Source organism: Terrapene carolina, unplaced genomic scaffold (assembly GCF_002925995.2).
Source record: "Terrapene carolina triunguis isolate 2854851 unplaced genomic scaffold, T_m_triunguis-2.0 Scaffold190, whole genome shotgun sequence".
Classification (NCBI taxonomy): Eukaryota; Metazoa; Chordata; order Testudines; family Emydidae; genus Terrapene; species Terrapene triunguis.
The window spans coordinates 2,981,152-2,998,767 of record NW_020664541.1 but is presented as its reverse complement, the minus strand read 5'-3'; the positions used below and the strand labels follow the sequence as shown (position 1 = coordinate 2,998,767).

Sequence of the window (17,616 nt, the reverse complement as noted above, 5' to 3'; positions counted from 1 at the left end):
AATTGAAACTGGAGTGATTATATTGTGTTATTTTGACAAATAAAATATGCAGAATTTTAAAATAATGTGCGCATAATTTTTAATTTTTGGCACAGAATTTCCCCAGAAGTAAACTGCCAGTTGTATCAAGCTGTATATGACTGGGGAAAGAGTAAACCCTCCCTTCCTGATCGTCACAGCAGATCCAGGAACATCATGAAGCAAAGTGGATTACCCTCATAATTTGGGTGCTTATCTAGCATGATTGGTGTCAACATTTATCAACCCTTTTTTCAAGTCCAGTAATTCTCAACTGGTACAGTATGTTTCCTAAATAATAAAGAAATATGACTATCAAATTAAGAGAGTCCACCCAATGTGGTTAGCCACCATGAGTTCTGTCAACCTCCCCATGAATTAAATCCCAAAATGTTTAACTTTTTCACATCATAGTGGCTCATTTTTACCTCTTCCCACTTGTCTCCAGAGAGAGCAGCGAGGTTTGGTTCAAAAGACTGTTTTAGAGTCTAGAGACAGGCTACTGTGTCCTTCCCACCCCTACCCACAGGATAAGCCAGAGTCTTATTTACCTTCTTTATCCTTTGATCCCAATGCCAGTCCCACCATCTTAGGTCCAGCTCCAAAGATCTGCAGCTTCTTCAGCTCAGTATTTCTACTCATCTCTCCTGCCTCTGCCTGAAAACAAGACCATATCAACACAACACCATCAGCATTTACCTTCCAGGTCTCCACTACTCACTGTACACATGTATCTCTACTCTCTTCCTCTCATTGCCCCATTCACAATCACAACATCCATTTTACCCATTAGAAGATGGAAGGCCTGATTTTTCATCCCCAAACCCAGTATCCAGATGCAGGAACGGGAATGCAATGAAACAGACTGGAACTTCTCTTCCAATTCTCCAAACAGATGTCTCCACGTTTAGCATTAAAGAGTTTTGTTACAAAGGTTGATCTATACAACAAGTGATCACAGAGAACTAGGTTTGACTTCTGGCAAAAACAATTAATCACCAATGCAACACTTTCCAAGTTACTATGGATCAGGAAAAGTTTGATATTAATAAATACATTATTTATGTGGCACCTTTCATCTGCTCCCTTGAGTGGGTGGCTATATCCACAAACTATTAATGATGTTCACAGGTCTTCTTGAATCCTTGACTGGGCTTGGATTTTCAGATGCAATGGCAGAATTACTATTCCCCACAGCCCCTGCCTACACATGGTGTGCTTCAAATCATGTGAATTAAGCAATGAAAAATACTTATTAGGTCATCCAGGCCATCCCCCTGACAATGCAGGGTTGTTCTATTTTAATGTTTTGTCCCTTTCTGACCATTCATTTACAGTCCTACATAACTCCGAGCCTCTCATTATTTTTGTATTACCATAGTGCCTAGGAGTCCTAGTCATGAACCCAGATTCCATTGTACTAGGTGCTATAGGCTTATCCAACCTTGTTTTATTCCATCATTGCCGCCACTCCACCAGAGATGGGAACCTCAATACATCTTTTGTCCACTTACTTCTCAAAAACTCTCTCACTTAGTCCACAAACTTTCTTTTATGCTACCTCCTACTCTTGGAATGGCCTGGTGTACCAGCTCAGGAAGGAAAGTACCTTTTCTTCATTCCAGTCTCTCCTAAAGACCTGCTGCTCCTACAAAGCCTTCAAGCCAGTCAACTAAAACATTTTTAATCCATCACGCTGCCCACTAATGCTCACTGAGAAACTGCAGTATCTTACTGATGTTACCCTGCACTTCCTTCTCTTGCTCCCCTTTACAAACTTATTACTCTTATTGTACTATGTCTGAGATAAGTTTGTTAGCTCCTTGGGGGTATGAATCAGGTCTCTGCTGGTACTGCAAGGCACCTATCACAATCCTCGGTGACGTCAACAACAACAAAAAATAAGCTTTCTGGTAAGCGGTGCTCAAAACTGAATGAGAAACTCCATCTGCAGTGACAATATTGCTATAAACAGATAATATAATTTCCATGTATTCGTGTCAACTTTCATTTGTTCTTTTAGTTGGATGCCAAAATGGACTGAAATGCAAGTCTCATTTGCTAGTCACCATGGGTTTTTTTGTTTGTTTTAAGCACTACTGCTATCCAGATATTTCCCTCCGACTGGATTCTGTGTTTGAGCTTGTTTTGTCACCAATATATTAACTTGTAACTTTCCATTCTGAATATCAGTTATTTTCTATTCATGTTCGAATATCTATAGATCATCTGTGTTATGCCTCTGTTCCCACTAGTAATGGCAATGCCTTATAATCTAAAGGGACACTATAAACCTGAATTTTTAAAAATTGACTTTAAAATCCAGTTTGATACAGCACTCTAAGTAATACGTCCTGATTTTTTTTTTTAATTCCTTACGTTTTAAAGGGTTTTTCTGTTCACCTCTTTATTTTTATAGAAATCTTTCTAGCAAGTGAAAAACTGATTGACATTGGACAATGGTGTAACTGATCTTGATGTCCATGAGAATATGCAAAGCACATAAACCAAAAGATAGCAATCAGGTACACCATTTTAGTATACAGGTACACCATTCAGACAAATGTGATTTTTCAAGTTGGCGTCCCTTTAATTTTATGGGAACACTGTTTTCCCACTACTCCATATGATTAATGAAAACAGATAAAATGGGATTTATGAGAGATCCCAGTGGTATCAGATTACCTCCTTCCCCCAAACAACACAATGTTCTCATTAAATCTTCACTCTTTATTTACAGATTTTCAGGCAATTTTTAGTCCATTTGCCTGTCGTAATCCCAATCCTTACTTTCATTTGAAAAATTAATTTGAATATCATTCTTTACTAAAATCCATAAATTACATTTATCAAGTTCTCTTCTCATATTGCTTTTTGATAGAATTATAAAATTAAATCAAGCTTATCTGCCTAGTTTATTTTTTTTTTTAATATAAACCATGTTTCTCAATTCTTATTCCTTCTAATTCCATTATACTTCTAAGTGAACACAATTTTAAAAGGTAATGATGAGTTCATCTATAACCACTAATTCCTCTCATCAGGTAAAGGAAACACCACATATATCAAAAGTACAAGTTATGTGACCAGAAGGAAAAATACAAAAAAAAAAAAAAAAAAATCTAATAAATGCCTATAGAACAAATAACACTTGTTTACAAACAGACTAACCTATAAATATCAAAAACACTCAAGATTATTAAAACCCACACTTCATTTAGTGACGCTTAAGGTTGCATCAAGACACTTCCAAACTCAAAATTGTGAAAGCATGGAATTAAAGGGATAGGACAGGAAAAGTCTCATGCCACTTTTACAGCGGAACGTGCTCCAACTTTCCATGAGGCTTTCACTTCCATCTCCAACAGATACCAAAAAGCCATATATATCACAACTTCAAACTTGCACTCAAGACAAAAAAAAAAAAAAACACAACCTCAGACACACTTCTATCAACAGTCACACAATACAAGTTTTTAATGACGTTATTCTGCCTTAACATTGTGGTTTAATAAGTGCACGTTATTATTCCTAACTAGGGTTTGAGACTGAGCATGCAATGAAGTAGACTTGTCATCACCATCTTTTTCCTCTACTATTTTAACAGATCTCTATTTAATCCATCATCCCACAATTGCTAAACTGAAAAATCAAGTATTTTTTCTTTCATATCGGAAAACACTGTAACAGGATCCAATTATGGGTTTAAGTACTTCATCCTTTCAAGGGACACCATCAACTTGAAAAGTCACTTCTATGAGATACACCTCTACCCTGATATAACGCTGTCCTCAGGAGCCAAAAAATCTTACCGCGTTATAGGTGAAACCGCGTTATATCAAACTTGCTTTGATCCGCCGGAGTGCGCAGCCCCGCCCCACCGGAGCACTGCTTTACCACATTATATCCGAATTCGTGTTATGTCGGGTCACGTTATATCGGGGTAGAGGTGTATTTTTAAACTTCTATTATTACAAGTAGCACCTAAGATTATTATAATTGATAACGTAACTTTTTTTTTATTACTTCGTGCATTTCCCAGCACTTTTTATATAGTACGTCAAATTGGTTTTTTTTAACAGTTTCCACTGCAATTATCTCCCACACTAACACAGAAATGTTTTCAAAATATTAAAGTGGGATTGTCAAACCACAAAAATTGGTACAGGAACTCGGGGCAAATGTGTTGCCTGCAACTTTTAACTTTTCTAAAAACTTCTCTAGATTTGAAGCTGTTCGTGTCACTTTAATAGTATCACCTTTTAAAAGATTAGAGCAACATTGGCTTTTCTTTCCTTCCAGTTCAATGATTTTTTTAGAAATAAATTATCAGCGGTTCAGTAAGCTCATTAGTCAAATCCCTTAACAGTCCAGAATGCATCCTTATGTCTTATTTGTCTTTACTCCATAATTTCCAGTATTCCCAATCTGCTTTTTGTTTTTAAACAGGATTTCCCTTAAAACTTTGTTAAATTAAGTAGTAAAAGAAAAATGTATCTAAGCCATTTTTCAGTTATTAATATCACTCCTCATCTAAGTGACCTGCTTTCCAACATTTGTAAAGCCATCCTTATTTTCTAGTGTTAATCTTTTCTACTTCTCTTCCTTTCCTTGCACGCCTTTACTAAGTTATTGCTTGCCTTCCCCACCATTCCCATTTACAAGAGTTTTATTTTGGGATAATGGGAAAAATAATAGGACTGGTTAAAACATCTTTGAGAAGTCTTTCCAAAACCAATCTTCCTCTACTTGTTCCTTCAGTTATTTTTCCAGAGGGTTTGTAGCCAGTTCTGGTTTAATTATAGTATCTAAAGATTCCCAGCCTTCTTTTACAATGGAGAATTTTAAAATATCCTTCTCTCACATCTCTATTAAATTTCTTAAAATCTGGCTTTCCTGAAATCTAGTACCTTTCTTTCACAAATGCAGCAGTACCATACTTAATTCAAGTAACTTGCAGTCGCTAGTTCAAAACTGTTGCTAGTCTCATTCTTAGCTAATTGATCTGTAAGTAACAGGACCACAATGCTTTCTCTGCTTTTTAGAATGTAATATTGCCTCTCACTTAGAAACTCTTCTCAGATAAAGAGATCATCAGTTAACCATAACTGTTACCTGCAGTTGGATTACTGGCAACATACTCTACATAGGTCATCTTCATCTGTTGCAGAATACAGGAGCATGTTTACCTGATGCAGGGGTTGGCAACCTTTCAGAAGTGGTGTGCCGAGTCTTCATTTATTCACTCTAATTTAAGGTTTCGCGTGCCAGTAATACATTTTAATGTTTTTAGAAGGTCTCTTTCTATAAATCTATAATATATAACTAAACTATTGTTGTATGTAAAGTAAATAAGGTTTTTTAAATGTTTAAGAAGCTTCATTTAAAATTAAATTAAAATGCAGAGCCCCCCCCGGACCGGCGGCCAAGACCCGGGCAGTGTGAGTGCCACTGAAAATCAGCTCGCATGCCGCCTTTGGCACGCGTGCCATAGGTTGCCTATCCCTGATCTGATGGATATTCACATCTGAGGCATATTAAATATGAAGGTTCTGGAGGCTCCCCAGCTGGTTTAGATACAAATCAAGGTGTTCACTTTAATCTACAAAGGGCTAGGTGGTTTGGATTCCTGCCTACAGTAGAGACTGCTTCTCCCCATAAGCACCTGCCCTGCAACTAAAACCTGGAACATTTTGCAAACAGTCCGTAGATTTGCAGTCATGCTATCTGCAGGTGGCAGCAGGGCATTCTCAACAGGAGAATAAGGGACAGGTCTCTGTTTTGAATTCAGTTCCCCAGTTAGTCCAACAAGTTTATTAGACCTTCTGAATGCATCATAAAAAATATTTGGGCTTTTCCTGATTAAGCGAAGTGAGTGAGCTGAGTTTCTCATAGGTTGGAGAATTCACTTCTTTCATTTCTTTTATTAAGTGCTAAAATAATTGAAAGCATGCTTAGATTTTATAAATCATTTTTGTATAAGTCAACAATAAAGAGCTTTGCAGACTATATGTGTAAAGATAACTCACCCACCAATGAAATGCAGCAGCTGTTCTGTGACAGGAACACTACGAACAGTTTTTAGAAGGGAGAGTGAGGAATACCATTGTTTTACTGAAACTACTGAAAGCAGTCTTGTAAAAAGAGCGATGAGATCTTAATGATGTAGTGTCTCTTTTATACCTCATCTGAAAAAGACACAATAGCATAGTGCCCCCTAGACAATGGCTCAATACCAACTCAGAAGAGTTCCACATACTTAGTGAGGAGCAGCAGTTTCTGTAACGTGCTGGATTTTTCTTGGGTAGGTATCTCCCGTCCATGTACTGATCACACCCAAGACAACATAGTTTGAGAGATCTCACATGATCACAGCCTAGGACTATTGCTGTGATGTTTTTGAATATGGTTACATTATACAAATAAATGTAGAAAGTCTGCCAGAAAGTGAGGAGATCAGATAAAAGACAACCCTGTCTAAATGAACCATAACCTAAGAGAAACAAAACACACTATTTACTAAAGCGGAGGGATACTCAGCAAAAGTGAGGAGAAACCCGAGTGGCATGAGATGTGCACTTTAGAAAAAGACAGACATGTTTTTGATAGCATTAGATATGGAAAAGAAATTTCATTGTGCTTAAAATATGTCCAGAATGGCATGGCGCAAATAGTAAAAAAGATTAAATTAAAACCCAGCTTTCAGCCACGTCCCACTGACTGGCCAGCAAGAAGCCACTAGAACGTGCCACATGGACCCATCCAAAAACTTTCAGAGATTCTCTTTTCACAATGAGCATGTTATTTTATAAGAAACAGAGATGGCCTGCTTAAACAAGACTGCAGGGAAAGAAACAAAGAGGAGGAAAATCAGGCCAAGACTGCAAGGTCTTTTTTGATGTACTGACATGTGAAGTGATGCTGTTTCAGTTTGAAGGGAAAGTTACTGGCCGTCTTTGTGGAATTTCGATATTGCCTAGTAAAATATCAGATGTTGCTGTAGCAATAATAGCCTTAACCCACACAAAAGAGACCGCTTATTTTCAGGAGAAAAGCTGTGGAACTGGAACAGATTTCCCAGCCATCACTCTGCATTTTCCCTCCCAGCTGCAAGCTCTTCACAAAAAACTGTCCGTCAATCTTGTGATAATTGGTCCCATTTCCACAGTTTTCGACTGACTGCAAAGCCTTAGCTGCACACACGCTTACATCTGCTTAGCTAAAGGTGTGTCTAAAATCAAAATTTAGTTAAATGGATGCAAGCCCCATGTCGACACACTTTTATATCAATTTACAACTAGCTTATATCCGTTTCGCTTGCATTGGTGCATTCACTGATGCAAACCAACACAATATAAACCAGTTGAAAATATGAAAATAGTTTAACTATATCTGTTTATAAAAGCAAACTTTAGTTAAGCTGATATGATTTCTGTGAATAGACCAGGCCTAAGAGATACATGTCTCTGGAGTTTAACAAAAGGACTGCTTCCTCGTGGCACGTTTGAGTGGGCTCCCATGGCCAGACAAAGGCTGTTGCACTCTCAGTGCTATTGCACTGGTGCAAAAAATAAATGCACTCTGTCTATAGTGGCCAAGTAATGTGGGTACCTGGGATTTGATGCGTCTGGTTCTCTTCAGCACAACGTTCATTCTTGTGCCCTGCTTTGGGGAAGCCTGGGCATCAGAGCCGAGGTCCTCTGCCTCCACTTTTTCCTTAAGGTCCAAGTTTGGCTTTTGGATGCCCTAAAGGATCAGAGCACAGAAGGACACTGGGTTGATTGATCAGGGGATCAGACTCTCTATGGTCTGTGAATCATCCTGTTTGTTGAGGAATAGGGCTACCAGTGAAGTCATACTGCAGTACACATGCCATTTGGACAAGACAGAAATCACTGCATGCAGTCTGAAATAAGAAGATTGAATCTTGACAGCTGCCTAACAAAGAGTAATAAAGACACCTTCCCAAACAGGTACATCACTCTTTGCCCTGTTTCCCATTCCCGACAAAACTGATCTCACACCTATAAAAGAAACCTAAAAGTACAATCACTACTCCAGATCACAATGCAACTTCTAATTCTATTCTTCCAAATGTGAAGAGGTGCTGCTTTGATGAAAGTAGTTGCTGCTTTCAGGAGCACAGAACCACATGTGACAGTTTAGTATATAGCAATAAACGGACGCAGTTTGAATCTTTCTATCATGAAAGGGAACAAGTCTCTCACCATAAGGCTAACCCCAGACTGGAAGAGTTCATAGGGGTACAGTATCCGTTCATAGTGAGACTTCAGCAGTGATCCAGTGCCTTTTCCTGGCAGGTAGCCTAGCCGACTAGCTACTTTGGACCATTTCTTCTCTTTAGTGACCACCTCAAAGCCTCCTTTGCTGGCAACAATCTGAAACAAAACACATTTTTTTTTTTTTTTTAGAAACTTTTTAAAGGAAGATTGGGTTCCTTTAACCATTGTGTATGAACCATACATGACTATACAGACCAAACCTTCAAAGGTTCTGTGAAACTCAGAGACCCACAGTTATGATATGGGGATTTTTCCTGCCGAGGCAGTACTTTAACAAACGCATCTCTGTCTCTGTCACCTGATGCATTTATTAGAGCTGCGTTGCTCAGAAATGAATAAAAAGTGTGTCTCTTTCTGCGTGGCAGAGTATAAACAAGCAACACTTCTCAGACATGTTGGAAAGAATACAAACCCACTGTCAGAACAAAATAAAAAGTCAGCTCTCATCAGATGTGCAGTCTGATGAAAAACACAAGAGTCTGGCCAGAAGCAGAGTCAATTCTAACAGACCCAATACACAAGGAAGCGTTGAAGCTCAGGACTCCAGAATTACAAAATTCTCAGAGAACCCTGGATGAAACAGAAACTACTGTCAAAAGTGGAGACACTGACTTCACCTTCCAACTAGATTAGTACTGCCGCAGCAACACTATTTCAATAGCCATTGAGTCTATCAGTTCACATACAAAGTCCTCTTTGGCTACATATGACTAATTTATTTAACCTGAAAAACAGTCCATTTGTCTCCAAATGAAGGTCATAGTGGCACAGGGAATGCTTCCTCTGAACACTGACCACATTTCTACCCTCTCTCCCCCTTTTAAGGGTCACTGAGAAACAGTTTAAAACCAAAATAGACCAATCCTGGTTTCATTTAAATTTTGTAAAGATTCTAAACATTTCTACACATCTTAAGTTTGGTGGTAAACTTTTTCCCTCCTCAAAGAGCCCAAGTTATATGCCTAACACTGCAGGGACTGATGGAAACGCAGACACCAAAGCATTATTACTGCAGTGGAACTAAAAAGTGAAAACCTTATCAATTTAGCTTCTAAACTGAGTAAGTACAAAAGTGTAACAGCCTAAGTGAAAAGTAATTTAGATTTTAAATAATCAGTTTTTATAATCGTTTAACACAAGTAAAAATTAAAATCACACTTTCCTCTATTTCCTTTGTTTTTTCACATTACAAGGTATTCTCCAGTTCAGTTTTTAAAAATAATTAGAGAATCCATTATGTAAAGCTAGGATTACACCTTAGCTTAGAATAACCAAGCTTTATGGAGTGCCCATAATGAGTTAATGCAGCTGTGACTCACTCTAAGGGCTGGTCCACACTACCCGCCTAATTCGGAGGGTAGAGATCGATCTTCTGGGATCGATTTATCGCGTCTCATCTGGACGCGATAGATCGATCCCAGAAGCGCTCCCCCGTCGACTGCGGAACTCCTGCTCGCCGAGAGGAGGAAGCGCTGTCGACGGGGGAGCCTGCCTGCGCCGCGTGGACCCGAAGTAGGTACTTTTAGTTCGATATAGGAAACGTCGACTTCAGCTATGCTATTCTCGTAGCTGAAGTTGCGTTTCCTATATCGATCCCCCGCCCCAGTGTGGACCAGCCCTAAGATGAGCAACATAGTGAAAGCAACCAAAATTTATACCCACTCATTCTGAACAGTAATGGCCAATTACCTAGACACTAACAAAATAAAAACAATCTTCGCAATCATAGGACAGTGAGTTTCCACTAAACAAAGCAAGTAATTTGTGCCATCAACTAGGTAGACAACTAAAGTTTTAACTCATACAGAACTGAGGTCCCTGCTCTAACTCATGCCAGTGTCCCAAATATCATTCCCACTGGCATTATGCAAATACTATTGTATCATTTCCTAACAAACCATGGCAGACATGGAAATAAACCTTCAATGCTTTCCAAAGACAGCTAAGCAAAGTTAAACATAGACAGCCTTATGGGCAATGTGTATGAAAAACAAATTCTTCTAAAGCATAATCTTTTAAAGCAAGGTACCCTACCCAAGGGTGCCAGAACGAGGAATGCAGCAGCACCTGCAGCTTGAAGTAGTTTCCATCATATACAGGGTTTACAAGTTTTATTCAATGGCTTTCAGCACCCTCACTCTACAAATTGTTCAACGCCACTTACCCTACTGCACACCCTACAAATTTCCACTCACCTGAGACAAGTACATTTTGATGAGTAAGTGGAAACTGGATCTTTGATCTAGCAGTGCTAGTACCACCACACATTTGTAGGCCTAATCTACACTAAAAAAGGTTTGTTGCTACAGCTATATAGGCAAAACCTTTCTGGTGTAGATGCAGTTTATATTGGCAAAATACTGCTTTTAACAGCTAAATTGGAAAAAGGCACTCTTATTCCAACTTATACCAACATAGCTGTTCTAGGCTCTCCTTCCGATTCGAGGCTGGCACCTATTATGCTGGCACACATTGCCCCCGATGAAATAATTATTCCAGAGTAGCTATTTTGTTAAATTTCCAAGTATAGACATGCCCTTAATCTTGCAAAGAGCTCTACACTCCTACAGCTCTGCCCTACAATGTGTAGAGAGCAACTAAGAGAAGAACTGGCCAATAAAGCTACTGGTTAATTTTGCAGGACTTTCACATTGAGCCACCAACACAAATGTAATTGTTATCTGTACTTGTAATTGTCCGCCATTTCCTTATAATCATTCTGGTTACAAATATTTTAAGTATCTCCTTGTTTTCACGGTATATCCAGCACACAATCTGCACAAAACTGCTACTATCACCCCAGGTAGTCCCCTGCTTCCCCAAATCCCGAAGAATCTTACTCACCTTGCTCAGAGAATACAGATCCAAGATTTTTCTCTCCACCACAGGAATTTTTAAAGTGGAACCTTGAAGTTCCCAAAATTTTGCTAACTGATCCAAGAAGTCCAGTTTCACTCTGGTCATTGCCTATAATCACAACAAGAATACAGATGGGTCTGACCCTAGTCAGACATGAAAGACATGCTTAGAATCTAGACAGAAAGGACTCAAAGGACAACAGTATTTACATGTTCATAATACAACTATGAATGTGACAATTTACTATTCATTTGCCCTGTAAAACAACTGGAGGCAGAAATGTCAATAATGGAGAAAATCTTCATAAACTTTTGTTTTAAACTTTGCACTCTTGTTGGTATCTTAGGAGACAATTTCCTACCCAGAACAATTTTTCTTTTTAAAGCCAAGATGTAAACTCGTGAAAAAACAAACAAACATTCTAGGCAGGAATGTAAGATCATCTATTAAATTACTTGTTAATACTAAAAAAAAAAAAATTGAGGAACAGCAGACCTACTACATGCCTTGGGCTGTGCCAGAAGGTCCCCTGGAGCGTTTCTGGAGCACTCTGTGTCCTTTGTTGCACAAGGAAACTCACTCACAAGCCAAGAGACAAATGAGGCTTGATTCACAAAAGAACTTAAGCAAGGTGATGCTCAACATCACCTTGCCTAACTTTTAGGTGTCTAGAAAATCACTGGGATTCACAAAGCCTGGGTTAGGTACTCAGACTTCCCATACAACAAAGAAGTACATAAGAATGCCATCCCGGGTCAGACCAGTGGTCCACTTACCCCAGTACCGTCTTCCAATAATGGCCAACGCCAGATGCTTCAAAGGGAATGAACAGAACAGGGCAATTATCAAGTGATCCATCCCCTGTCAAGCAGTCCCAGCATATGGCAGTGAGAGGTTTAAATATGAAGGGAGATAGGCACGTCAGAACTGGATTCACAAAAGCGAACACTCTGAGTGGCTCCTTGCCCAAGCTAGCCAACGGGAGATATGTCCTCAGCCCTACCACTCTCCAGGAGTTCAGCACCTAATTCCAGTTACAGGGAGGCACCCCAATTTGTTTGGGATTCTCAGCTGCAAACCCTCTTTTGGCATTAGGCACCTACATTGTTTTTTGGTTGGTTGGTTGGTTTTTTTTTTTTTTGCGAGGAGGGGGGGGGGGGGGAAGGGGAGCTTGAAGGAGGAGGACGGGAGGGAGTCAGGACCTCCCTTAACTTTTATCCCAGATACTGAGGGAGTCCCACATCAGAATATCCTATAGGCCAGTGGTTAGGGCACATACCTGAGAGGTGGCCGATCCCTGTTCAAATCCCTTCTCCCACTCAGGTGGTGGGAGGACTTGAACTGGGGGTATCCCACATCCCAAGTGAGTACCCTATCCATCAGGCTCAAAATTATGAGGGAGGTCCTCTTCTACCTTGATATGGCCCTGCAAGCATGTTAGGCAGAGGAATGCCTATCTTCCCGATTCATGTATCACTCTGGGGCTTAGGCATCCAGACGCCTAGAGTGAGGCTGCAGTGCACATACACAGAGGCAAAAACATAGGCACCTAGGGAACTTTTACTGCAAAAACATAGGCACCAAACCAGTTTACCAACCTATAAGGTTTGGCGGTAGCTGAGCAGGGATTTTGTGAATGCCAGTGGGGCCTGACTCTGGAACTCAGGCGACTAAAGTGGCAATAAGGCCCCTATGTCCTTTTGGGAACCTAGCTCATGATGGTTTGGTATCTGAATAGGACAGGGATTTAAAAACTAGTGTGGGGAAAGGAGAGATACCTTTGGAAAAATCTGGACAGAAAGGAACTTGTACTAATTTTTAAAAAGACTTCTGTTAATTTTTAGTCCTAAAAATTAACCTGGCTAGACCTATAAAAGGAACTATTAGTGGTGGTGTTTTTGTTGTTTGTTTTTAAAGATTTAAGAGGTATTATCAAAGTGGTTAAATATTAGGCAATTTGGGGATTAAGAACAGCAGTAAATACCTTATGAAAAAACAGTGGGGAGTTCTGAACACTAGCTACTCTTACTACACAACATGGTCCTTAGCATTCATTTTAGACGTTTCCAGCTGAGGATAAAAAATTTCTTGTGGTTATTTTGAATAATAAAATAAAAACCAGACTTCTCAAAGTCTTTGAGAGTTACTTTATCCAAACTCTGCTAGTGCCAATTGTAAGCACTCATGTGGTCTGTGGGATATTAAAGTCTACCAATCCAGAAACCAGTCAAGATGCAAAACTCAAGCAAGGAGACCTATTGCTTTGTGTGTGAATACAGAATTATGTCAATGGTGCAAAAGCTCACCTCCAGTTCATTCAAGCGCTGGACTCGTGGGGTAAAACGAAAACTTTGTACTTCACATGCAAATGGAGGCTGCCAGTCCTAAACAGAGAGAGACAGACAGACAGATTTTACTGCTTCAAAGATATAAGGACTGTGCCATAACTTCTCCCACAAATGCAAAAAAGTCTCCTGAGAATTTCAAAACAATGCAAATCAGCAGCTGATCACAGAAAGAGCAAATCAAGGATTTTTTAGTATTCTAATCTGTCTGAGAATTTTCCATTTTAGAAAAGCACAACAACTTCATAATTAATGAGCTTCTCCCAATATTTGAGTTAGGAGTAAGGAAAAGCTATTGAGTTGCCTCAATACGGAACCCACGAAAGTAGAAATATAAACTATATCATAGCTTAAAATATTTAGATTGATATTACCTTAGACCAGTGGTTTCCAAACTTTAACAGCCCATGAACCCCTTTCACTAAAATGTCAAGTCTCACGAACCCCCTCCTAAAAATGAATATTTCCAGATATTCTTCTCCTTTACCCAAGTGTAAGTTATAAAAGCAGTGATCTTGGAAATATAAAATTTGTTTTTATGACATGCTTATTACACACTACTAATTATTTACCATTACAGTATTTTTATTACATTATGAAAACGGCAACACTCTTCCAAGATCTCACTTTCGTAGCTTGTATCACTTTGAATAAGCCTGTTATAAGACAAGACTCTTATGTTTCATCAAGGAGTATCAAATGTGAAACAGCACGAAGGTATTTAAGAAGCCAACTCAAAGAGTTCCTCCTACACAAGCATTCAGGTCTTGAGCAGTCCAGGCAAACAACACACATTACAACAAAGCTTAAACTTGTTCTTCAAAACAATTTTAAAAACAATACTAGCTGCCTATTTAATTTTAAAAACAGCAAAAAATATCCACCTCCCTTTCCATTTCTTATAAGGAGTCTTGAAGTTTAAATCTCCTCGGTGTGATAGATATGCTTGTTTTGATCTGCTTAGCTCTTGGAAGTCCAGGGGCTCCGGGCTGCTGGCCCCATGCTGCCCGGGGTTCCTAGGGACAGCTCTATCCACCATTATGGATTTTTCTCCCCCAAGAACCTCCTGTAACATTTCGTGAACCCCCAGGGGCTCACAAACCCCAGTTTGGGAACCACTGCCTTAGACTGAGTTAGAACATAGGGGAGGCTTTCAAGGACAGAACCATATGGTAGGGCTACCACTTTGTAGGACTTTTAAAAAAGGTCTGTAAACCCTGGATATTTCAAAGTCTAACTAATAAAAGCAACTAACTTCAAATAAACTACAGCGCTTGAGGCAGGGATGTTGGCACATATGGACGTGAAGGGAGCTAGACATGTAATAAAGATGAGAATTTTAACCCTCATAAATGGGATCTTAGAGCATCACAGGCCAAAAAAGTCAAACAGGCAGAAAAAAAATCAGTGCAACCCAACTTTGTTACTCAAATTTGGTGTTAACTTCCAAGGAAACAAAATATGTTTTCTAGTACTTTAAGAAACATTTAAGAAATTATACAACATATCTACAATAAAATGAGAATAAGATATTCCAGCTGACAAACTAAAAATTGTTCATTATTTGTAGTACAGTAGCACTTAAAGGCCCCTGATCAGGGCTATAAAATATGTGCAACTTCAAATAACAGAGAGGAATAATGAATAAGTAAGATTAGCGTAAAGTGTTTCATCTATTCATTACTGCAGATTTTAAACTGAACCTGACTGTTCAACTTGAAGATCACTGCAATGCAACCTGCTAATCAATCATACAAAGACAAAACCAAGAGTTCAGCTACAAAAACAAAAAAACAAAAACAAAAAAATCACAAGCTGTTTTACTGGACAGAATCTTGAATGGTTTCTTCAGATCTCCTGGATTCCATAATCAAGCCAAAGGATTCTGCTTAGTTTAGAAAGGGTAACTCCTTGGAAGTCTAGCTTTCACCATGTCACAAAGCCAACTAAGCAGATTCGAGCAAATCAGAGAGAACAGAAGGAAAAAACCTGAGGAACACAAAATGTAAGCAATAGCTTCTGCCACTATTACCTTCACTGCTACACCAGCTCTGTGGGTTCTCCTCTCCTTCCTCCCTCAACTATTTTAATCTTTTTATTTTTGCTACTCTATTTTAAAGTTGATTTATTCTTGTCTGCACCTAGGAATTGTGTTGTAATGTGAAATTGTTCCAAGTGCATTCTACTGAGAAGCTGCTGCATTTACCAGAAGCCTCTGCAGAGCAAGTTGTCATAAAATAATGCTGCAGACATAATCTGGCTACTCTGACCTAGTTTTTAGGCTTTTATTTTTTAAACTACAATTCACAAATACCAATTTTCCTGTTTGAAAACAGATCACTGACAGTTCTAATGATAATTACAGAAATATGTTGATACACAGTAGTATGTTAGAATGGAAAATCCTTCTTCCCCCTAAAGAATAAACTATAGTTTTCATGTGAGCCACCTTTGCAAGTTTAAGATCCAAACAAATGATGTTTTGAAGAGTACCAGATCAATGAAGTATCAGACATCAGCAGTGAGTACAATTATTCACCAGTATTAATGAGTCCACGGGCTTGTCACAACCCTGTTTCTGAGGCTCAAAAAATACATAGAAACTGCGTGTCCCTGACACAGACACCATGGTTTACTGATCTGTTACCCGAAAGGCAACACAAGCGGAAGGGCTTTAAATCCCAGCCATGTTTTTTTCCGGGGCGGGGGATGAAGAACAGTTTTACATCATTATCAGGCATATTACTTCAACTGCTTTTTACATCGCACACAGCGGCGAAAGGCTCTCCCAAGTATCACCTGCGGGGTTGCCGGGCACCCAAAGGCCAGCTTCGCCCCGGCCGCAGTGCAAATGCCGGAGCGTCCGTGGCTGCTCCCGGCCTCACGAAGCCAGAGAACGGGAGCCGCCTCCAGAGGCTGAGCAAAGCCCCGGGGCGACGGGGAGGTGCCCTCGGGGCCTATCACACCCACTGGGGGAGATCATAGGAAACGGGACCCCTGGGGGCCCGGCTCCCTCCACAGTCACCTCAAGCCCCTTCTGCTCGTGGGCGTGACCCGCCCCCCCTCCGCACGGTACCTTGGGGGGCCGGATCTTGCAGATGCCGGTTTTCTCGGCCAGGCCGCGGATCCGGCCGATGAAGCTGAGCGGGTCACTGAACTCCTCCCAGCTGGGCTCGAACACGGGGCACTCGGGCGGGGGCACGAACTCCGCCGCGTAGCGCGACCCGCCGCCCCCCGACATGGCGGCGCTGGGGGGGGGGCGGTGGGCACCGGCTCCGCAGGAACAGCCGGGGACGGGGGCTACGGGCTCCTTCTCCTCCGCCACCGGGGACGGGTCACAGCCAGGGCCGGCCGGGCCGGGGGCTGAGGCGCATCCTACGGGGCCCGGCTGCAGCCGGGCAGGAAGCTGGGGAGGGGCCCGGTCTCGCTGGCCAGACCGGGTCTCGGGTGCCCGCCGCGGCGGCTCCTCCCGTTTGTTTTTGTTTCCCCTTCGGGTTTTTTTTTTTCCCCTCCTCCTCTCTGACTCTGGCTCGGCCGGAAGTTACGTGTACCGAGAAAATCCCTCCGCCGGAAGCGAAGGACACGGTGCCCCTCCGCCTCCAACCCGGAAAAGAGTCCCTGACCCCAGCAGGACGCTCGGAACCTTACACCTCACACCCTTTCCGGGGCGCAGAGATCCGGACAAACCCGGTCTAGAGTCTGCTCCCTGCCCTTGAGACCGGCCACGGCGGCAGCCGCATCCACTTCCGGCGCGGAGGAATGTGTGAAGAGGCTGGAAGGGTTCACTTCCGGTGGCGACATTCCATTTCCCCCATTGTCTGGACGAATGCAAGGGAGCGAATGACCTCTCCCCTCCCCCTCCCCCCACAGAGCCCCTCCCCTCTAGTACCGCCCGCAGCCCCGCCCCAAACTCGACCCAACCCTCCCCCCCGGCCAGAGCCCCTTCTCCTCGCTCCCGGCAGAGTGTGGCTGGAAGGGCTGAGAGGGGGCCAGCGTCATCCAGGCTGGTTGAAAACAGAGTTGCCTCTAGGGTTGCCAACGCTCCAGGATTGTCCTGGAGTCTCCAGGAATTAAAGAATACTCTTTAATTA

General features: G+C 41.2%; 1 protein-coding gene across 3 annotated transcripts in view; it reads right to left on the bottom strand.

Annotated features, from left to right (window-relative positions):
• KDM5A (lysine demethylase 5A) overlaps positions 1-17,184 on the bottom strand; it is a 71,773-nt gene extending 54,589 nt beyond the window's left edge. For 2 of the 3 annotated variants that reach the window (XM_024224490.2, XM_024224492.2), the window contains exons 1-6: positions 16,602-17,184; positions 13,487-13,564; positions 11,166-11,288; positions 8,247-8,417; positions 7,630-7,764; positions 570-675 (exon numbers count right to left, since the gene is read on the bottom strand). In XM_024224490.2, coding sequence (XP_024080258.1) covers positions 570-675; positions 7,630-7,764; positions 8,247-8,417; positions 11,166-11,288; positions 13,487-13,564; positions 16,602-16,766 — 778 coding nt within the window. In that variant the 5' untranslated portion in view covers positions 16,767-17,184. The remainder of the gene's footprint in view (positions 1-569; positions 676-7,629; positions 7,765-8,246; positions 8,418-11,165; positions 11,289-13,486; positions 13,565-16,601) is intronic. The other variant, XM_024224491.2, reaches the window with a different exon arrangement.
• Positions 17,185-17,616: the final 432 nt, after the last annotated feature.